The sequence below is a fragment of the Centroberyx gerrardi genome, chromosome 17 (genome assembly GCF_048128805.1).
Source record: "Centroberyx gerrardi isolate f3 chromosome 17, fCenGer3.hap1.cur.20231027, whole genome shotgun sequence".
Taxonomy (NCBI): domain Eukaryota; kingdom Metazoa; phylum Chordata; class Actinopteri; order Beryciformes; family Berycidae; genus Centroberyx; species Centroberyx gerrardi.
The window spans coordinates 23,818,951-23,842,660 of record NC_136013.1 but is presented as its reverse complement, the minus strand read 5'-3'; the positions used below and the strand labels follow the sequence as shown (position 1 = coordinate 23,842,660).

General features: G+C 43.3%; 1 protein-coding gene and 1 pseudogene across 1 annotated transcript; one reads left to right on the top strand and one right to left on the bottom strand.

Moving 5' to 3' along the window:
• Positions 1-829: 829 nt before the first annotated feature.
• On the top strand, positions 830-2,692 carry LOC139915116 (uncharacterized; annotated as a pseudogene).
• A 6,515-nt stretch (positions 2,693-9,207) lies between these two features.
• LOC139915115 (amine sulfotransferase-like) lies at positions 9,208-23,211 on the bottom strand (the record flags this gene model as incomplete). The annotated part of the gene is made up of 6 exons (XM_078289353.1): positions 9,208-9,335; positions 13,324-13,504; positions 15,427-15,521; positions 19,631-19,757; positions 21,011-21,219; positions 23,187-23,211. Coding segments are annotated over 6 exons (765 nt in total), but the record flags the coding sequence as incomplete, so codon positions are not given.
• Positions 23,212-23,710: the final 499 nt, after the last annotated feature.

The following is a 23,710-nucleotide window of genomic DNA, read 5'->3' as shown; positions in this document are numbered from 1 at the left end:
ACAGATAGGCAAAACATTACAGCTCTTAACTCCATCAGCTCCAAAAAAATTCCCCGATTAGAAGATCCTTCTGCGTCGTCGTGTCCACAAAGGGCAATTCCAGAGCGGCAACAGAACAGCAAAGTCTTGCAAACTCTTTTCAGGTACAGTCTGTTTTCATCAATCCTCTTTGCGTGTTCAGAGCTGATTTGAGAGGCAACGCTACCAGTTTGTATCCATTAAGTTTCATCACTGCAGAAATGTCTGCAGTACTTTTCTGATGTTGATTGAATTTTTCTGTGGCTTTTTTCCAGTTGTGGAATCCAGTTACTTGAATAGTGTCGTTTTTGCTCTCATTACTAAATGCACGACATGGGAAACAGAATGCCCTATCCATTGCAGGCCTGTATTCTTGCCAGTGATGAATTCCATACCACTCTTTCCAAAACGTCCTCCCTTCCGTAACAGGGAATGAAACCAATGGTTGATATGGTCCACTTTTAATAAAGTTTAAAGAGTTTCCAACCCCATGAACTGGATATTGATCAGCCGGCTGGTGTGAGAGGCATGTAGCAGCATTGCTAACCTGTCTTTCGGGCTGTTGTAGGCCATCAGTTGGAGCCACAGAATTTGAATGGATAGAATGGTCCCTCCCATTCAAATCAATGCTCCTGGATGGTCTGAGCGGTGGCCATTTTTATGTGTACCATTCCAGTGGAAAACTGGCGTTGCGCTATCTCCGTCGCTTTGCTGTCAGCGGGGAGCTTGTCAAGGATTTTTGGACTGGGTTTAATGTGGGCGAGGCATATCACCAAAAGGTGCATAACTGCCTTGTGTGGTGTTGTCAGACATGGCTGGGGTCTATGCTCTACTGAGCACATTTTCTAGTTTATATTATGGTTTTCCCAACAGAGACCAAGGCCTGGGGCAGTGTGAGGCTCTAATAAGACCACCAGAGCCAGCTGAGGCCTTTGACCTGAGGGAGCCACTCCTGAAAGAAGTCCAGGATGTAGTAAGGCAAGTAAGGTCCAGTTCAGTACCAGGACCAAGCAGAACCTCCTACAAGGTGTACAAGTACTGCCCTAGACTGTTACACCGGCTCTGGAAGATCATCAGGGTCATCTGGAGAAGAGGCAAGGTGGCACAGCAGTGGCGTTTTACAGAGGGTGTGTGGATTCCTAAAGAGGAAGACTCCAAGAACATCAGCCAGTTTAGAATCATCTCTTTGCTCAGTGTTGAAGGGAAGATTTTCTCCAGCATTGTGGCTAAGAATCGATACATTGACACCTCAGTGCAGAAAGGCAGAGTCATGGAGAAGTTCCAGTTCTCCAACTCAGGTACACCAATCCCTACCATCTCTGAGAAGCTTGTGAGAAGCCTGGGGAAGACCTTCGATAGCAGCCTTAGAGATGCAGTATTGATTAAGAACACCTGCGAGAAGCTGGAGTGGATATATCAACATGGGATACTGCCAAGGATCCTGTGGCCACTACTCCTTTATGTGTTCCCTATCTCTACCATCACAGACCTGGAGAGGAGAGTTAGCCGCTACCTGAGGAGATGGCTAGCTCTACCGAGGAGTTCAAGCAGCATTGCCCTTTATAGAAACACCTGCAAGCTGAGGCTCCCTTTGAAATCCATCGAGGAGGAGTTCAAGGTCATGCGTGCAAGGGAGGTGCTGCAATACCGGTAGTCAAGTGACCCTAAAGTTTCCAGGGAGCGGCGGCAACTAGTTCAGGGGTAGGTGAGAGCAGCAGGACAAGAGGACCAGCAGGGCAGTAGGGATGACACAGCAAGGCGCTTGGACCAGATGGGAACAAGTAGTGGAGAGGAAGATCTCGTGGACTGACCTCTGGCAGGCAGAACCACACCGCATCAAGTTCTTGGTCCAAGCAGTCTATGATGTCCTCCCTAGCCCGTCCAACCTGCACTGCTGGGGCTTGGCGGAGACACTAGAGTGCCCACTTTGCCAGACAAGGGGGACCCTCCAGCAGATCTTGAGCTGCTGTCCAAAGGTTCTGGGGGAAGGCCGATATTGCTAGCAGCACGACCAGGTACTTAAAACCATCTGCAGTGCCACCAACACCTGCCGGAGGTCCAAACCCACGAAGCCATCCATCTGCTTCATCAGACCCGGAGAGAAGCCAGGAGAAGAATCCAAAGCACCATCAGGGCTTCTCTAGATGGCACAGGACTGGCAGCTGAGGGTAGACTTGGGCAGGCAACTCAAGTTCCCCCAACACATTGCCAAGACCACGCTCAGACCTGACATTGTCCTGGTATCAGAGACAACAAAGAGCGTGGTCATATTGGAGCTCACCGCGCCATGGGAAGAGCACATGGAGGAGGCCTTCAAGCGAAGGAGAAGTATGAGGGCCTAGTCAGCGACTGCCACAGACAAGGCTGGAGGGCGAGGTGCTTGCCTGTGGAGGTAGGGTGCAGAGGCTTTGCAGGGCAGTCCCTCAGCAGGTCTTACTCTGTACTTAGCATCACAGGGGAGAGGAGGAGAAGAGCCATCTATAACAGCACAGAGGCTACAGAGAAAGCATCCAGGTGGCTCTGGATCAGGAGAGCGGATCCGTGGGAGATTGCTGCTAGGGCACAAGCTGAGGCCTGCTCAACCTCAGCTGGGTCGCCTGGGCTAGGGTGTCTGATGTTGAAAGACCCGAAACACCCGATGACCCCAGGTTACATCACCGATGATGTGTCCTAGCTTAGCATCAGAAGATGTGTCACTACAACTCATGGCGGTCAAGTGCCAATTAACCCCGTGTTAAAACTAAATGGAATATTGCTTTAACGAAAGTCCATCTGAGAAGATTTTTGTTTGTATTTTTCTCACTCCCACCTCCCACCCACATCCGTGCCCAACTTTTTGAGATATCCTGCTGAGCGACGGACGGACAAACAACAGACATGGGTGAAAACATTACCTCCTTGGCGGCAGTAAAAACACAAAGGAGATATAGGGAAAATATAAGACCTGAAATGAATTGGACTGAACTGATCTAACCCTGGATTTCCAAAAGCATAATTGCAGTAAAATATGTGGAGTGCTCCGATTTTACTGCCATTAGACCAGTCAGAACACGTATACACCTGCAGTTTTTCTGTGACAGCCACATACAGTGTAACCCCATTAGTCAAATTGTACTCACATAAGTTGGGGAAAGTAACAAGGAAAATGTGCTCCAAATTGTCAATATATTCCTGTGTCAGTTCTGTACTACTATCTATTGGGAAAACAGAGCCTTTGTATGTAAAAAAAATTGCGGCTGAGAAGTTTATATTCTTGTTGAGCCATGGCTTACAATAAGGGGAACAAGAAGAGGACCTTTTTATTTGCTGCTTGATAGGTTACTCCCACTGTGCTAGGGCTGGGCGATAAAACGATAACGATATATACCGCGACAGAACTCAATATAAACATAACACATGCTCGATAGAATGGTCGGTAGAAATCATTGCTTGGTTAAGTAGCAACTCCACACAGCGGAGAGAAAGCCTTTGAACAAATTTAGGTTACACCAAAGACCTGTGAAAGAAGCGCTGGCGCTGTTTCTTCATTATTTCCTATGGAAAAGTTGCACTTTCACCGCTTATGACCCAAAACTACGGTGACCAGACGTCCCGGTTTGTCCGGGATTGTCCCGGTTTCAAGATGGGTGTCCCGAGTCCGGACAAATATCTGTAAAACACTAAAATGTCCCGGTTTTCAACATTCACTACCAAATTGTCCTGGTTTTCACCACAATTAAAATAATAATAATAGTATTACACTTGTTTTCAGCACTTACATAGACGTTTATCATGTTCTGTCCCGCTCATTATTACCTAACCCAATCAAAAAACATAAACAATGCACCGCGCATCTGAATTCAACACTGATTTGTCTGTATGTGTGTCAATCAATCAATGTGTCATTGTCAAGGCTGTTGCTAGCCTATGACGCTTGTGGCTCTGTCTGACAGAATCTGTCAGACTGTCTAACGGTTAGCTGTCGTGCCGAAGAGAAAGTCAGTCTTTTCTAAAGACCTCCAGAAGGCTTACTCTTTTCTTTGTGAAGTAGCCGGCAACGAAAGTGCTGCGTTCTGCACACACTGCAAGAGTACATTTTCGGTCGCGCACGGTGGAAATGCCGACATAAAAGATCATATAAAGACGGCCAAACATAAGCGGTGGCTACAAGCTAGTAGTAGCACCGTTGCGACCTACTTCAGCGGGGCAAACGCCGGTGACAGTGATCTGAAACTGGCAGTTTTGAAAGTATCTGACAATCAGTAAATATGTTATATGACATATATTACTGAAATAATTGTCCCCCATCCTGATGAAAACGCCTATGGTGCGTGCATAAGCGCATACATGTGCGCATGCATGAACGTGCGGTACACTTAAGGGTCCCGGTTTGGGGGTTTGAAAATGTGGTCACCCTACCCAAAACAGGTACCTCACCTCATTTTAGCACTGTGAGTGCTGGACCTGTTCTCTCAACTTTGTCTGAACGCACCGCTCATCAATGTCACTTCAGAGTTCTACCAACCAATGAGGCCAAGCAGGGGCGGGACCAAGAGCCGGCATCCTGCCGTTTTGTAGCTAACGTTAGCTAGGCTAACGTTTATCATAGCAACAACACCCAGAGATGTCGTCTCAGCTCCCCGCTCCAGCGCTCAGCTGGCGCTGCCAAAGCGCTCAGCACCAGCGCTTCAAGCGCAGTCCTGCCTCGCATTGCGGTGGACGACCGTCAATAAAAAATAATGCCGTTTTGAGCGGAAACCGCTCTGCAATGTGAACGCAGCCTGTTGCTGTACAAATCCTACACATGCTTTCTGTTTTGGCTGCTGAAGTTTAGAAGAGTGGTGGAAGGAAGGCAAAGAAAGAAATGAGTTTAAACTTTACCGTTCGAGCGTCGGCTCAGAAGGAATCTTTGTATGTGAGTTGGCAGATTTTAGATTTCAGGCATTCAATATCCTAATGATTATGTAAATGCTGTATTTTGCACAAAGGATATATGAATTGACTATCTTGCATTTGTTTTTTAGCAGGCACTTAACAGTAGACCTCATTTTCATGTTCTCTTATTGAAAATAAAAAAAGCGTCCAAATAACACTGGTATCTTCAGCTTTCATTCAGAAGGTAATTTTTAAGCCTGACAAAAATGACTTAGTTTATATTGTGATATATATTGATATCGACTGATCGTGATATTGTGATAAAGATTTTTGCCATATCGCCCAGCCCTAACTGTGCCTTTTCTGTCCCCCATGCTTTATTTAAAATTGTTTAAAAAGCCTTCGAAAGACTTTAGGTCTTTTATTTTACCCTATAACACAAATGTGGATCTTTTATGCATTTTGACCACTGTCCTTTTCTTTTTGTGTTCCTTTATTTTTTTTTTTTACCTGTCTCCCCATCCACCTTTTGTTTCTCCCTTTCTCATCTGGTTGTTGTCTTTCCACTATCTCTTACTTACCTCTCTCCTTCCCACAAACTATCCACCCTCTCTGTCCTTCTGCCCTCTCTGCTCTCCCTGCCCTCCCTGACTCTGGTCTCTGCCAGCAATATAATACTTCCATGGTCTCTGCCAGTGGTGGCTCCTGCCAAATCTCTCAGGGGGGGCAATTGTTGCGATGATGGCTAAGGTGACCCGTTCAATGGGTAAATTAATCAAAGTCAGCTAGCTAACTTGACATTGTCACATTGCATTGTACAATTTGTTTTTTCTGGTCACCTCACATAGCAATACCACCAGTAACCACTAGATGGCAACATAAGACAAGGATTGTTCCTTAGGCTACATACTGTAGTATTTGTGGACAGCTACATCCAGGAGTTCATTGTAAATGTCTTGAATGACTGAACAATCCACTGTGGTCATCAACAGATAAATTGTCATCAGTTTGCCCTCACAAATACCTTTGAATGTGAAGAGAGACCTGCTTTACCATTAATCAAATAAAATTGAGTGTTTTTTCACCTTCTCCGAGAGATGATGCATGTCGGTGACACCCGTAGTTGTCCATGCGGTGTCCGTGCTGCCATCAGGATGGAACAAAATGCATAGGTAGCAGAACAAAGCGTTAGCTACTTCACATCCAGCTAGCCACGTTTTCCGCTCATACCAGCTCCGCGAAAATCCCCGGTTATACGATTTCCCCCCCTTTGTAGATACTTGCTTGATGTTTAAATTTGGTCTGGGTGGTGCTAAATCTTTAGTTGCCAATTTATCCTGATTACTACGAAGATTGAACAGTATTTCTCTTAATGACACGATCGAGTTGCTCCTCTGAGTTGAGGTAACGTTAGCCATGTTGATCTTGAATTTGACTGCTGCATTCATGTGGTGTTGTCGGAATAATCGGAAAAATGAGTTCCCGACCGTAACAACGTGGAAACAGCTATCAACGTGTTGTTTAAACGCTCTAAGCAATAAAATAAAATACAACACATCTTCTTTGTAGCGTCCATGTTGTTTCCACATTACGACTTAAAAGCTCATGAACACACTGAAGTCGGAAGAACCACTTCCCAACAGAAATGGGACCATCCGAGGAGCATGTGAATGCACCAGGTTACGTATGACGAAAACGTTAGTGCAAGCCCACCCGGAACCCATAGAGATTGCATTGCAGTGCCTGCAGTTCGAAAAAAATTGCCTTAACATGAAAGTCTATCAGAGCGATCTGGGTGATTTTCAACCAGACTGAAATCGCCCGAAAGGGTCGGTGCTCCACGGAACACAACTTGACGCTGCTGTCACGGTTGTGACTTTCAGTCCCTTTGTGACTTTCAGTCCCTTTGTTCATTGTCTAGGTTTTGTATTTCTTTGTGTATTGTTTCCCTGTCTGGTTCTTTTAGTTCTATGTGTACCTGTCTGCCCCAGCTGTGTCTGATTTGTAATCACCTCCCCATGTGTATATTAGTCTTGTTCCCCAGTCAGTCTTTGTCGGTTCATTATTTTCTGTTACGCTCCTGTCTCTGTTTACCTGTTGTTTCCTGCACCCGTTATATTAAACACCCAGTCTTGGGGTTTGATCACTACCTGCCTCGCTGTCCTGCATTTGAGTCCTCACCACACCTCACCGTGACAGCTGCAGCTGATTGGACTATGATATTCAGAGGCAGGACAAACTGTCTTGAAAATGTGTATAATTTATTATTATTATTATTATTGTGGCTCAAGGAGGGCGGCGCCCTATCGCCCTCTATTGGTCAGCCGCCACTGGTCTCTGCAGATAGCGAGTCTTCCACTATACAGATACTGTGTTTCTGGTAGACTGTAACAGTTTGGGCCCATGTTTCTGGGGTGTTTAGTTATAGGGCCGTATAGTCAGCTCAAACTTTTACTTAATAAATTCTAAATCTTTTACGCAAAACATAGCTCTGCTAGCTCAGTCTAGTTACTGAAATATAAAAAAAAAAAATGTGAATAAAAAAATACAAAAGGTATGCTGGTAAGTTGTGTATGTTATGTATGTTTACCTATGTATGTATATGCTTGTGAAAGGGTTGCAACTGTCAGGATATGCAAGAAAGGGTGGAAGGCAGGGGTTGGGGGTGGCTTAGTTGGTGGTGGTGGTGGTGGGGTGAGGGAGGGGGATGTGGAGGGCTTCCATCAGATTTCAGTCAAACTTGATTAGGTAATTAATAAATCCATATGAAATCGCATTCAATGAAATACAAATGTGCAATTTTTGCGCATAATGCCCATGCCTTTCAAATGTGTTTTATTAGCATCTAAATGACAAAATTGCAATGATTACACTTGATCACGGTTCGAATTACGGGGGGGATTGGGGGGGTCTGACCCCCCTAATTAAGACTTGGACCCCCCCAAAAGAGGTAAAAACAACAGGTCGGGGGGGGTCGAAATATTTATATATCCTTCTTACTTGTAATCGTAAATATTACAATATATTTCCCATATTCATGCCTAGAAGAATCTTGTAATACGATTTCAGACACCCCTAAAGTGGACCATACCATTTCTTAACCTTGACGTTAGTTGAACGTCTCGTCTGCCTGCCTCACTCAAACAAGGCTTTAAAGTCTATGCTCGCGTGCGTCGCGCAAGCCAATGGAGACGCCAGGGCTGCCAACTCTCACGCATTGACCGTGAGACTCACGCAATAGACACTTCCACACGCTCTCACGCCACAAGTCCATTTTCTCACGCAGTGAAAAACAAATTCATCACTGATAACGTCGCGGCGCGAAAAGAGACGCTGACAGCGCATGGACAGACGAGACAGAGCAGCACCGTGCAGCAGAGAGTTATTCAGACCATCGGGGGAAAGCGAGAAGAAATATACACAAATCTATTATATTGTAGGCCTAATTTATTCCCATGCATGCTGTTAAGAGTAATCTCAGTCAGCGGCTCTTCTGCGTCTCTCCCTCTCCTCTCGCGCCACACAGGCAGGAGTGAGAGTGAGTTACTATGGTTACGGGGATGCTCTGTGTCTGTCGCTCTGAAACTTTCTCGCGATTCCATAATAGGTTTTTAGGTTAGTATGCCTATGCAAAGTCATGAATGTAAGCACCTCAATGCTGAAATCTAGTAATATAACATAATTTTAAATTTTTTGTTAACATTATACAGGGTTGCTGTTTCTTGACTTAATCCAAGAGGTTAGGTGGTGTAGAAATGCAGGAAATTTGTTTTAAATTACTATTTTTTTTCTGGGGGAGGACCCCCAGACCCCCCTGCCAATTATGTACAGAATACTTTGTTGGTGACCCCTGACTACAAAAGTTGTTGTGTGGTGCCCCATGAGCTGGTGTAATAGATTTGATTTATCATCATCTACAGACTGCAGACATTACGTTAAACAAGCAAGACGCTGTAAGGATTGTAAGACTTCAGTTTGCTGAAGCACGCGTCTGCGCTGTACTGGGTTCCCTTTACGCCCTGGAGAAAAAGTTGACTCCCCCGATTGTCATTGTATAATTCGCACTCTGTACTTGATCAAACTGACACTTCAAACAAGGTTACTGCATTTTATCTTTCAGCCTAGCTGATATTAAAACTTAAAGCTGCTTTTGACATAACATGGAGAATTTATTTATCTTGTCACTGTGTTCTGGCATTTAAAAAGTTACACTGGTTTGCCTAATGAGGACAATATCATTAAAGGTCAAAGATTTGAACTCAGAGGAATTTTTTTGATCATAGTATTTTCTAAGCACTGTAAGTTGAGTCTCCAGAGAGAGAGGTGGAGAGAGATTCACTTCTGGATTTCAGTGACGTCCCAGATGAATTTGAGTGGGAAGTCCTTCATCCTTTCCTCATAGACCTTGTCAAAGCGCTCACTCTGTGCCACCGTCATCGTATTCTTCCAGTCACCAGTGGTACCTGATCATGGGGTGGATTGAAAATGACACACACACACACACACACACACACACACACACACACACACACACACACACACACAGGCATTACAAGTCTCTCCAAGTTGTGAATGATGTGGTGTTATGATCTCCACTAGAGGCCAGCACACAAACAATGGTAACTTCAAATTGTTGATGTTAAATTGCTTTGATTTAATGAAACCCATGGAGAAACGATGGGTCTCATTTATCAATATGTTTGTAGATTTGTGTGTACACTAAAAACTTATGCCACATTCATCAAATGTTCGGAAGCATCTGTTTTCAATCGTATTCACATGCATATGTTGATGAATCCCGATCACTTGTAAATGGGAAGAGCATTCATGCTGCAATATTAGGCAGAACACCTACAAACATAATCCTCCAGACTGAAATGGCACTGAAGAAAGTTAAACAGAAGATCTTCAGCGATGCAGAAATTTAGGTAATACTCAGTACCACTGAAAAAAACTAATTCTATTCTGCAACAGAAGCAGTGGTATTACGGCCAGGGCCAAGTTGACCTATCTTGGGGCCCTGGGCTTAAAAACTTTGCGTGTGACTCTCTCTCATAGACACACATACACACATATGACACACAACAACAATAGTGCATATGTTCAGGCCAAATGAAATGCACATCCATCCTCAACTAGCCAATATGGAGAGAGCCAGCAAACAATATCATAAGAGTAACTTATAATATCAATCAAGATATACAACACAGCCAATATCCAGAGGATTAAGGATTAAGCCCCCTTCACACAGATGAAAAAAACTGGTTTGAAGCTAGTTCATTGGCAGCTTTGAATTCTGTGTGACCAGCATTTTTCAGACCACCAATAAGGCTGCGAACACACTAGAAGACCTATAAAATCCTAACTGATTTTGAAAACGATTTTGATATTGACAGATTTCACTGATTTTTGACTTTCAGTCATCAAAAGGCACACACTAGACAATTAGGCCAAAATGGGGCATCACGCAAAATAATTCTACTCAAGATCAATCAGATTTCTGACTCTCAGAACCTTGAATCTCCAAGAAACTTGTGTGATCCAACATGACCACAAATATCGAGGTGGACAGCAGTCATCTTAGCAAAAGTTGGGATTGGGCCATTTTTTTTTTTTTTTCAACTGCTTTTATATAGTCTACTCCATTTTGGATCAGGCAGCAAAAATGTAAAATCAGGCATGCAGCCTGATTTTAAACATCCCACTGAAAAAGGAAAGAAGAAAAGAAAGAAAAGAAAATGGTTCATTGTTGCTTTAAGGTGCGCATGTATGAAGGGAGACTGGGAAAGGAGAAAAAAGTTGGGAAAATATTTGTCAAGAGCTACAGAGAAAGCAGATAAGTAAAGTAACTAAAGACAGCTCTCCGGATGTACGTAATCGATGTGTTTTGCAGACACTGAAAAAGTTAAATAATGTGTGCAGTTCTATTTCACACAGGCTTCGCCCTCGCCAGACTTTGCATGCACGTTCTCAGCCATATATGATAGGATGAGCCTTTACAACCCTATGGGGCATTGCTCTATAAATAGCGAGTGCCCCCTTATACTGTATCCACTTTTTCTTCAGCACTCTAAGACGAACAACTCTGCCAAGGAATGGCGTCGTCAGATTTAGCAATCTTGAAGTACTGCTCGGCCTGCACCGGCCTGATCACTGTGTGGACCCACACGAGTCATACTTTGAGTGCCTCGTTCCCGTCCACGCCGCTGATGGCATCAGCTATCCGTCAGATCGAGCTCCGGTGTGACGACAGTGAGACAGAATGCGGCGATGGCTCACCTGAGCCCTGTTCTTCTGCTCCGGTCACGATTTCCCCTGCCGCTGGATTGCACCCTAGACCCAGGGGTGGAGGGGGCGCCGATACTGCAGGAAGACAATGAGGACTACATCTCTCCATATCCACTCAAGCAGCCTCCTTCACCTCCGCTTCCCTGCCTCATCCATTGAGGGGGCATGTTTTTTCCTGCTGTGCTTGAATCGTTGCGCTGGCAGGGAATACAGGTCTTCTTCTATCTGGACGACCTGCTTCTCATTTGAAAGAATAGGCTATGTTCCACACAGTACAATTGGTGCAGCACCTAACCAGGTTTCGCCATCAATTGGAAAAAGAGCACACCCGTTCCATGCCAACAGGCAGTTTATCTGGGAGTGTAGCTCGATTTGGCCACACTGTGAGCGCGTCTGTCAGAATCAGTAGCTAATTTCACTCCTTCTAATGTGTGTCCATATGGTGATTTTCAAAATAATTGCATCATTAATGAGATATAATGGTTATAAAATGGAAGAGGCCGCCTGTCCAGTGACCGACTGGTCGCTGATTATGGGCCAATAGCAGAGCTGCGGCTCCGACCCCCGGCTTCGCTCTGTCTGCCCTGGCTCCAAAAAATGTCAACATGGCGGTGATCGTAAACCCAATCTTTTGGCTTCAAAACAGCCCTTCAGAAACCTATGGGTGACATCACGCTCACTACATCCATCTTTTTTTACAGTCTATGGTTTGGACCCTTGACGTCACTCAAGCGGCACTCAAACGGGAGACTTGGCGTATTGGGGAAACCCTCGAATTCTGCCGACAGGAGCACCGTTGGGGAGAGTAACCTGTTACATGTCGGTGTTTATGGACGTCTCCCTGATGGGATGGGGGGTAACCTGCCTGGGGCAGGCAGTAGGTGGTGTGTGGCCTTCAGGGGAAAAACCGTCCTACTGGAACTGACCGCGGTCATGCTGATCTTGCAGCACTTCACACCTCTGTTACAGGGGAAAGATGTGCTAGTGAGGACAGACCACCAGTCAACAGTGGCCTACATCAACAGACAGGGTTCGTCTGTTGATGTAGGCAACGTTCTCTCAAGGTGTGATTCTAGGCCTGGAGAACACAGGGGCCAACCTCATGTCGAGGGATGGGCCACTAGAGGACGAATGGAGGTTACACCCTGAGATAGTGGACCAGGTTTGATCCCAATTCAGAAGGGCAGAAGCTGGTGGCAGCCCCGCCCTGGACAGTTCCTCAGTTTTGGGGAGCACTGTCTCAGGTGAACAGAGCGATAGGCGCGATGCCCAGTCTAGGTCAGCCTCTCAAGGTTTGGTTCCTGAGAGGAACAGAGTGATGCGCGCTGGATTGGCTGTGAATGTGGTACAGACCATCCACGGTGCGAGGGCTCAATCCACCATTGATAGGTACAAGGCTAAATGGTTGGGCTTCCAGAAGTGGTGCGGAGAGCAGAACATCGATCCTTTGAATTGCTCAATTGGATTCGCCCTCTCTTTTCTTCAGCACCTGCTGGAGAGGGGATTGGCACATTCAACTATTAAAGTGTATGCGTTGGCAATCTCTTCCTGTCATGAGGGGTTTGGAGAGAGGTCGGTTTTTGGCCACCCTCTCTTGAAACATTTCCTGCAGGGGGCTAGGAGGAAGCATCCTGTGATATGTTCCAGTGCCCCCCAGTGGGAGCTGCCATTGGTCTTAGAGGCTCTCTCTAAGAAGCCTTTTGAACCGATTTGGCAGGTTTCTCTTAAGCTGTTGTCAGTTAAGACAGCATTGCTGCTTGCTCTGACTTTGGCCGTAATAGGTGTTCACCGCCCCAAGTGAATGGAAAGTGACCATTTCATAGATCAAGCAAACAATGTAGAATTCAGAGAGCTGGTAAACACAAATTAAGCCTTATACTAGAAAAGGACATTTTCCTTTGCAATTTTTAGTCTAGGACTTTCATGTCTGGGAACATGGCCCTGAAAGCTCTAGTCCTCCTATCCCCAAAGCCTCTCAATTCAGCGGGAAAGAATTACTCTATAGGTAATTAGTTCTACTTTTCTAAAACCTGCATTGTACTTTCGTCTTACTCTGTTTCTCTCATGTTTTCTTAGTTCTGAAAAAAAGAATTCTGTTCCAGTGCTGGTCACATGAGCAATGAATTCCCCCCATTCGCTGACAGTTGGCTGTTCAGTGCTCACCTTTCCTCATGAACTTGCCCTTGGTTTTGTTCCCGACATTGTCTGGCAGGACCTCGTAGTTGGCCTTTTTGTCATTCTTCATGTTGTCAAAGGTCACCTTCTCGACAATGCTGTCAATGGCCGCATCCGTCAGGTTCTTCCCCACAAACTCGCACAGACGCACTACCGCTGACCTCAAGTCCTGACCCACAGAAGAAATAAACACAATAAGCAAGAGTGTGTGTGTGTGTGCGTGTGTGCTTGTGCATTTAACTCAGTTTTTAGCAAGACAACGGTATTCGCAACTAGGGTTTGGCCAATATAAGTTTTTGAAGGCCGAAGGGTGAAATGAACACGACTTATTAACACCAAATTATGTGATGGTGGCAGAAAAGTGTTAAAATTCAGTTTTCCCAGCACAAAACAGCTACGTGAAATAGGCACAACTATAATAACATATGCGCTTGCCTTCAATGCCGACGACTAAAGAACAGGTCCCGATTGACTTCAGTTGTTTTGGAGAAGGTTGCTACGAAGTTGTGCTGGCAACCTCCCTGTGTGTTATATGGACTAACAAATTTCACCTGTGTTTCATTTTGCATGAGGGTGAGTAGATGACAGAATTTTCATTTTTGGGTGAACTATTGCTTTAACCGAGTTGTTTTAGTTGCCTAACCATAACCTTAACCCAAACCTTAAACAAAGTTGTTTTAGTTGCCTAAACTTAACCATAGCTTTAATTTTAACCTTAACCAAAGTTGTTTTTCTTACCTAAACTTACTAAACCGTTAAGCCAACCTTTAGCTGAAAGGTAGCAGAATCCGACTTGCTTTATTGTCACAGCATTCGATTTGTGGTGGAGGAATGTAACTGTCACATAACTCCTGTCCTGTCTCCACTGGCACAGTTCCCACTGCTTTCAAAACTGCAATAGTCAGACCACTGCTTAAAAAGCCGAACCTAGATCCTGAAGTCCTTACAAACTACAGACCTATCTCTAACCTCCCTTTTTTGGCTAAAATGATACTTGAAAAGGTTGTTTCACTTCAACTTACTGCATACCTATCCACCAATAATCTGTTCTATCAGTTTCAGTCTGGATTTAGATCCCTACATTGCACTGAAACTGCTTTGACAAGGGTGGTTAATGATCTGTTGATTACTGCTGACTCTGGCTGGTCCTCAGTACTCCTGCTGCTTGATTTAAGTTCGGCCTTTGACACAGTGGACCACAACATTTTGCAATATCGCTTACAAAATTATATTGGTATCCAAAGATCAGCTCTCTCATGGTTTCACTCTTATTTATCTGACAGAACTCATTGTGTGGTTTTCGGCAATACAACTGGTTTTCGGCAATACAACAATACAACAAGATCAGTTCTTGGGCCTTTATTATTTTGCCTATACATGCTCCCACTGGGTGATATTATTAGCAAACGCTGCATTAATTTTCACTGCTATGCAGATGACACCAATATATTCCTATCAACCCAGATAACACAGCTAATCTCTTACACTTAGAGGCATGTCTAGCTGAGGTTAAGTACTTTTTCTTTTAAACCCAGGCAAAACCAAATTGTTACTTGTTGGACCAGCTAAATATAACCACCAATTTCAAAATCTTACAGTAAACATTGATGGTTGTACTATTTACAGTAAAAAATCTGGGTGTAATTTTTGATTCCTCTCTCTCTTTTGAATCTCCATTTTAGCCATTGCTAAGTCAGCATTTTTTAATCTCTGAAATATCACCAAAATCCAACCAAAAATAGTTGTGTGCTATTTGGATATGAACTATTTTTTCTCAAAGACGCACTACCTTCTAAACCGGTGTAAGCGTCCACGAGAGCCAGAAGAATCCAAAAGTAACTGCTGACAGAAAGCTTGGTTTTTTACTACTACTGCTACTACTAATAATAATAATAATATTCATAAAATAATAAAACATATTCATGCATACTTTTGTTGAATCTGATCAAAATGTCTTATTAGAATCAATTCAGGTTAAGGGCTTCCGACAGACATCCAGTGTAGTACTGTAATCAATCAAATTGTATCCTATACATCATATCAGACGTGGACGATACTGACTGGACCACATCTGATTTTTAATCTGATCACCTTGATCATCTCCTCATAGCTGAGGAAGAGAATGTTGAACTTGTCCTGGTTGGTGTACCATCCACAGACGTGGTCAAACCAGCAACCTCCAACCACTGGACAGAGATAAAGAGAAAGTAGGGGAGGCATAATTCTGTTACATCACCACACCGCAATCTTGGTAGGAAGATAACAGGTGATTGTAATAGATTAACATGTGATTATAATCAAATCACAGCTCCAGACAATAAACTGTCTCTATTTTAAAGGATAAGGCTGGTGTTTTTTAATGCATTGCTTACCATCAACAAATCCTATGAAAATAACAAAATCAACAATGCGTTTGCTCTACTCCCGTTACTTTCTGACTTCCCATGTACCGTTTTTAGCCGTCAACCCGGAAGTCATTGGCTCCAATTGTAAGCTAAAAACCTTGAAATACAGCTCACAAAGACATAGTTTCAATTTTAAAAATCGCTAACTGTTACCACAAAAAGTCAGGCTGTTGTAGTTATTACCAAATCAAATTCAAAAGGGAACAAATTCTTCATTACGCCGGGGACTATTTTCGGTGCTACGGAGCTACTTTCCTGAGATCGCAAACATATCTACAGCCAGCTTATTAAGTTGTTTGAGGAAAAAGTCGGCTGGCCCGGTGCATCGTGATGATGAAATACATATATGTTGCCCAGAGCAACAGGATGGCTCTTTGACGTGTTTTTAATCGTTTTTTTAATACAATAGAGTTCTATGGCTGCTGGGACATGGCTGCACTGGGCACCGGCTACATGGACGAGACTTGTTGGCAAAACAAAATCATTGCTGATTTTGTTATTTTCATAGGATTTGTTGACGTTAAGCAATGCATTAAAAAACACCAGCCTTATCCTTTAATGGCTCTAAACCAAGTCACATGTTGGCTCAGAGACTCAGGGCCAGTGAACATTTTGCTGACATCTCAGCTATTAAGGCAGGAGATGGAGCTTTGTAAACAGATCCAATCCAAATTAATTCTGTTTTTTGTTCTTTCTATTTGGAATTGTACTGCTCTGAGACTAACCACGAAAAGAGCGTATATGATCATTTTCTCACTAGTATGCCAATTACACAGCTCTCCTCAGATGAGTTGTCATGCTGTGGCTTATTATTCTTTTGTATGTTATATTTTGGGTTGCTGCGGTTTGTTTGGAGTGTTTTGTTAACTTATTTGCATGTGTGGTTTTGTTAGGTAATTCCTTTGCATGTTGTATTTTGGGTTGCTGCGGTTTGTTTGGAGTGTTTTGTTAACTTATTTGCATGTGTGGTTTTGTTAGGTAATTCCTTTGCATGTTGTATTTTGGGTTGCTGTGTTTACTAGGTTGCAGTGTTAATTTGCATGTAAGGTTTTGTTTAGTGATTTTTCCTGGTTGAGTTTGAGTGGACACAGCTGACCCCAAATACAGGCTGATGAGGCAGTGCAATAGTGGGCAATTGGTGTTGATGGCCAACCTGACCAGCCAGTCAACAGCCTCATGCTGGTCCCATAGACCAATGGGGCTTGGGAGGAGGGTCTTACTTGAACTGCTTCCCAGATAAGCCAGGTGAGAAGCACAGCAGGGCCCAATCCCAATGCACTCTCGCTTGAACCTCTAGTCCAAGCAATCAGATATCCAAAGAATATAACACTTATCTCGATAAGTGGCATGCAACATTACATATTTCTATATGCTGATGACATACTGCTGTTTGCAGAAAATGCCTTGCAGTCTCTGCCCAAAAATTTTTTAAAGTTGGTGGTCTAAAGGCAAATTTATGGTTTCTGCGGTGTGTCTGGTGTTTGCGGTGCAGAGGGTCTGTGCGGTGTGTGCGGAGCTCCGCAGGGGGTCTGCGGAGGGTCCGCACCGAGCTCTGCACTCCTTTCAAAAAATGAAACTCTGCAGAGGCCTCTGCTAACGCCGCAGTCAGTTCCGAGACTATGATTGGTTGATGGTTGCTATGTTAGTTGGTTACTAGGGAAGTAGCCTATTCGAGGAAACTGACAGCTGATAACTGGCAAAAATGGACAACTTTGAGGATCGCCTGTCAGAACAAGTACAGAGATATAGACATCTCTACGACCGTTCCACAAGAGACTATAAAGATGTTCATAATTCATGGAAGAGACTGGAACAGCGCTGTCAACAGATCATGAGATCTGAGAAAAAATGGAAGAACTTGCGGGACAAGTTTGTGAAGAAAATGAAAGGCCAGAGTGGGGATGCTGGTGGGAAAACAGTTCCTCCCATCTTCACCAAGTTGTCTTGGCTCATGGAGGTAAACTATCGCATTAGTACCAGGGGAGTCTGTTAATTGTCATTTTACCTCAGGATCACAGGAATTTTATCCTGTTCGGCTGCCTGGATGGGATTAGTGTTGTCAGAAAATGTTTGTAATATAATCTAGTAAACTTACATTATGATTTTAACCCTAACCCTACGTTAACGCTGTGGTATTTAAGAGACGTTAGTGGAATTATTTAACGGTTAACCGTGTTGTAATGCTTGAGTGCATTGAATTGAATTGAACACACACGCCATCGGTCTGTACAGGATCTGTGCTTGTTTCATATGATCTGGGAATGCCCCAAGGTGACACATTTTTTGCAATTGGTTGCCTCTAATCTCTCCATATTACTCCTAACTCCTACTCCTTCAACCCCAACTGTACTAATCCTGAATAACAAATCCCATCTTCATTTACCTATAACAAGAAAGAGAGTACTGCTTGCAGGATTGACAGCTGCTAAAAAGATGGTCGCCCAGCACTGTGGTTAATGTTTTTTTGGATATAGTCAATTTAGAGCAGTCGACAGCGAAGGTGCATGGGGCAAGAGAAACTAACATCGCCATATGGATAGAGATGGTGGACAGGCTGGGCAGCCTTCTTCTCGAAGGGGCACAGGATGGTTGAGTGGTCGGGAACCTCATGCCACCCTCAAATCGCAGAGCAGGGCAAAGTTGGGTAGTGATATGCGGGTCGTGGGAGGGTGTGATCGTACACTGTTCGTTGTGTCTTTTCTTTGTTTTTTAAATGTTATTATTATTCTTATTATTATTATGATAATTTTTCTATGACTCGTGTTTTTTGTTTGTCTTTGTTAGATAGTTGTCTAATTGTATCGTTATCGTATCATTGAATTACCTGTTTGTGTTGTCCTTTATTGTCTGTTTAAATAAAATAAAATAATTTTATAACAATAACAAATTGACAGATTTTTGAACGGACCTTGGTGTGGTAGGAGGGCCTTCAAACAACAACAAAAACATCAGCCTCGGCTCGCTCCTGTGTTTTTGAATGCAGAAACCTCTGCAGTGCGTGCGCCGTGGCTGTTTGTTTCACTCACTATCATTTGGGAACCTCTGCTGGTATTTACTAGTCATTATGCTTAAGCAAAGCAGAAATATTACAAATTTAACCTTCAATCAGAGTTAGTAAGCGAGTGCACATTTTACAGTTCAGGTAGCCGCCGTGTTCGAGAAAAATCCTGAAGCCCACTTTTGTTACAGTGTTTATAGTGTATTTATTTATTTACTGTTCTTACTGTACTTACTATACTTACTGTTCAACCCAAGCGGCCAAAACCACGGGTGAATTTTGAAGCCAATAAGGAAGTGGCTGAAAGCTGCAGTTCCTCCAACGTCCGCTAGGGTCGGCTCCAAAAAGACTCTAAATCCCGCCCAATTCCATTCATGTCTATGGGACCACAGCTCAACTTCTCACTCAAAATATAGAAGAGATATATATAGAGATATAAATATAAAGAGATTATGGTCTCGGTAGCTAATTTCACTTCTTCTAATATGTGTCCGTATGGCGATTTCCAATTAATTGCATCATTAACGGGATATAACGGTTATAAAACGGGGTAGTTTTCCAAGTGATTGACAGGTCGCCTGTCCAGTGATCGCGCAGGTCGCTGATCATGGACCAATAGCAGGCGCAGCGGGAAACCCCCGGCTTCGCTCTGGCTGCTCCGGCTCCAAAAAATGTCAACATGGCTGTGCTCGTGAACCCCAACTTTTGGCTTCAAAACGGTATAGGTACAAACATACTTACACACGTGAGTACTGAGACTAATTGCACTGGGAGTAGGAACTCAGATCTTTTCGCTTTTCTCAATCCTCCAAGGTAGGAAAACATTACTGGTAGCTCAATCCCTCTGCTACTTTCTGTAGAGTCTTTTTGAATGTTAGCTAGCATTACTCACTCCAGCCGCTGAAGAACTTGTCCAGCATCTCATCAAAGTTCTCAGGTTCCTCCAACCTCTTCATGAACTTGGCAAAGTGGAAATAGGACACCATTACATCTTTAGGATTCCTGGTCAAATAGACAACCTTATAGGAGAGGAGATCATGTATATAAACTTTCATATACACAATTTCATCACATTCACATATTCTTTCTCATTTTTAACTCATACTTCATGTCGTATTTTCCTGTGGTTCATATTTTAATGAAGTTTTCTTTGTCCCAGTATGTTCTACTGCTGTTATTTTGTTCACTCTCATAACACTGTAATTTATATTCTTTCATACTTTTCATTCATATATCTTCACTTGTTTTAAACACCCAGGGGGTTCTCTACAAAACTCCCCGGCAGGGTTATTGATCAGTGTTGGGCAGTAACACGTTATTCAATAGCATGTTACAGTAATATGATTGGTAACACTTTACAATAAGGGTACACTAAGTTAAGGGTTAGTTAATGCTTAATAAGCATTAACTAACCCTTAATTAAGTTAACTAATGTGTAATTTACTAATGGTGTTCATGTTAACTAAGGTATTAATTTATACATTATTTAATAGTTTATAAAGATGACTATTAAATAATGTATAAATGAATACCTTAGTTAACATGAACACCATTAGTAAATGATTACCAGACACATTAGTTAACTGTTAATTAAGGGTTAGTTAATGCTTATTAAGCATTAACTAACCCTTAATTAATGTACCCTTATTGTAAAGTGTTACCATGTGATTACTGTTCTTCAGTAAGTAGTGTAAGGGATTATAATTTCAAATTCAGTAATTACATTACAGTTACTAATCCCAGTAATGCTCCTTTGCATTACTTAAATCTTAAACCCCCTTCAACCTTTTCTTTTTGCTCCCTTTTTTTCTCTTATTTTTTTCCAATTCCCTGTTAGATTTTTTGGACATGCGCGGGCAGGTTTACATGGGCTATTAGGTGTAAAAGCTATAACACAAAAGATGGAGAGTGACGGTGAGACGCATACAGCAGCTGGAAGTATTCCCATTACTTTGAATTTATCTCAGTCAAGGATGCAAAGAACTTTATTGTCCACTAGCCTCTTTGATCCACAGTACAAGTACACAGTACAAAGTGAACATCGAAAAAATACACAGAATAAACAGAATAAGAACAGTGGGGGGGCAGGGGGAATCAGTGCCAACTCGGTCAATATCGTCATCGTCGCCATCAAGGTCATAATTTGCTATATTCTTATTTATAGTGTTTGCTGTATCCTATTCTTTTCTGCTTCATTACCTGTCTGCACCTGTGTGTGTTTGTGTGTGTGTGTGTGTGTGTGGTCATTATGCATGCATATATACAAACTGACTTTGGCCTTCTTTTTGAGGAGGCCCCTGGGCATGAGGTGCGGCGGTAGGTGGGAGCTAAAGAGGCGTGGCGAGCAGCGGGTGTTGTAGTTGCTCCCCTTAGGAGGGTACTCCAGCCAGGGCATTCTCGTGAAGCTGGCCATGTTCTTCATCTCCGAGAAGTCCTCTTCATAGATTAGGATGATGATCCTCTGGGCCCACACCGTTCCTGGTTGGTTTCAGTTCAAGTTTAAATTAATACAGTTCATGTCACTTTTCCTTGCCTATCTACACTAGACATCAATAATAAATTGGCTATTTTAATACAATAATCAAAGGCCTCTCTCACTCCCACCTTCAGTGCACCTTGTACATGTGTAACAATGTTAACATACAGTATGCAGTGTAGTTAATTTCCTGTAAATATGCGGACAACAACATTTGCTGGTTGTAAAATGTAATGTAATTATGAGCCAGTGACCGAGGCCCTCCACCTAGAAATCAAGGAGCTGGCCGCCTACCTTGAGGGCCTTGAAATGGAAAATAAGGCCCTGCACCAAGAAATGCAGGGACTCAAGAGAGACAAGGCCTTCTGCAAACGTATGCACTGCAATATGTTTAAGGCAGACAGGGAGGAGCTCCTCCGCCAAGAGAACAAGGACCTCCGTGAAAAAATACAGGAACTCAGAGAAAGGCTCCACATCAGAGACAAGCTGGTCAGGAAGCTGGAAGCCTGTGAGTTCGAAAACATGGACCTCCGCCGAGACATGGAGGAGGACAGAGTATGATGACTGCCCAGAGAAACGAGCTAGCCACCAAGCTGAAGGCAGAGCAGAAGGAGAAGGAGGCCATGCGCCAACAGAACGAGGACCTCCGCAAAGACATGGAGGAGCTGGCCATGAAACTCAAGGCCTGCGAGACGGATAATAAGGCCCTCGAGCAAGAAAAGGAGGGGCTCAGAATTCTCCAGAGAGAGAATACCACTAATCTTCAGGCAGAGAAGAAGGAGGAGTACAGAGAGGCAAACAAGATCCCTGAGCTGAAAGAGGCACACAGGCAAGAAATCAAGGAGCTGAAAATGCACCACAAAGAAGGGAAGATGGGCATGGAGGATGTTGCGACTAAGGTCAAGACACAGAGAAGTCAAGAAGGAGAAGAAGAAGAAAGCCCCCCAACAAAAAGTGGAAGAGCTTAAAGTGGAAATGAAACGGCATTTTCGAGAGTATCTAACTTCTGTATCGTGACGTATTTCCGAGTGAAACAGGAAAGACAGGCGGGACATAACGTTGGGAGGAATTTGATTTGAACGTTGAAAAGTGGGCGTGTCATAACACACGTAGACACACCGAAGTACCATGCTGTTGCTAGCTAGCTAACTAATGAATCTTAGCTCTGTGCGCTAAAAGTTGAAGATTGATTGATGGGTGGATGTCATGATATTATTGGTTGAAATTGGTTATGGGCATGCTTACGTAAGCACACGGCATATTTTGTTTTACAGGAAGAAAACATGATTGAATTTTGATATAAGTAAGAAATAAGAAATTGATTTTTTGTATTTTTTTGGCATATATTGTTAAATAGGTGCACAATATGAAAAGGCATTTTTCATTTCATCTCGACTTTAATGAAATGCTCGTGAAAGAGAAGGCATCCACCATGAAGCTCAAAGCCTCGGACCTGGAAATTGAGGAGCTGAAAAAGCTCCCTGCAGAGACCACCCAGAACCTTTCCATCGAGATCAAGGCAAAGAAGAAGGCGAAGGAGAAGGAGGCCCCACGCCAAAAGATGGAAGCACAGGCCATCAAGCGGAAGGCCAAAGAGACGGAAAAGGGGGCCCTCGAATCTAACAACAGAGAGGCAGAGGTGGGAGGCTCTGGAGAGGAAGATCAAATACTCCACAAAAAGTCCAAGAAGGCTTCCGTGATTGAGACGATTTGCTAAGGGCTCTACCCCAACTCGGAGGAAGGAGAAAAAAAAAGCCAAGACCTTGAGCACACTAACACCTGTGCTCACTCTCTCTCACCACCTGACACCCCACCCCCCTTTACCTTTTTTTTTCATCAATAAAAGATATCACCAATGATATCTCTAAAATAATGCACCGCCTGTAGGGTTTTAATTCTGTAGAGAATTGTAAGTGGCACTACAGTCAACACTGCATGCGGAGGATTTAAGACAGCTGGGCGGAGACAATGTTGTAGAGAAAATATAAAACATCATTGTTTTAAAGGTACATAGCAATGTTTCTTTTGCTTCATTGGATTTCAATTTGTATGTAAATTTTGAAAAAAAACCCAACTCATTCCAACTAAGTCTTTGTGTTTGGAAGTGATCATTTGATTGGTATGGTTAGAGCGGGTCACATTGGGTAAAAAATAGGGATGCACCAACACTGGTATCAGTGCTGATACCAGGCTAAAATGGAATATCTGTATCGGAGATTTTACCCAAGACTAAAATCCAATGCCATGAGTAACACGAGAAATAAAAGCAAACAGTCTGTATTTAGCAAATGGTGGGAAAAACAAGCATTTTATCTCAACTATTTTATTAATTGACCCCAAACCAATCAAATAAGCCTGCACTGTTCAGTAAAACTAACACATCGTATTGGTATGCCGTATCGGCCGATACTTAATTTTTCGTCAGCATTGAAAAAGTGGTATCTGTGCATCCCCTAGTAAAAAAAAACAGATGAGATTTGTTCCACCAGACTGAAT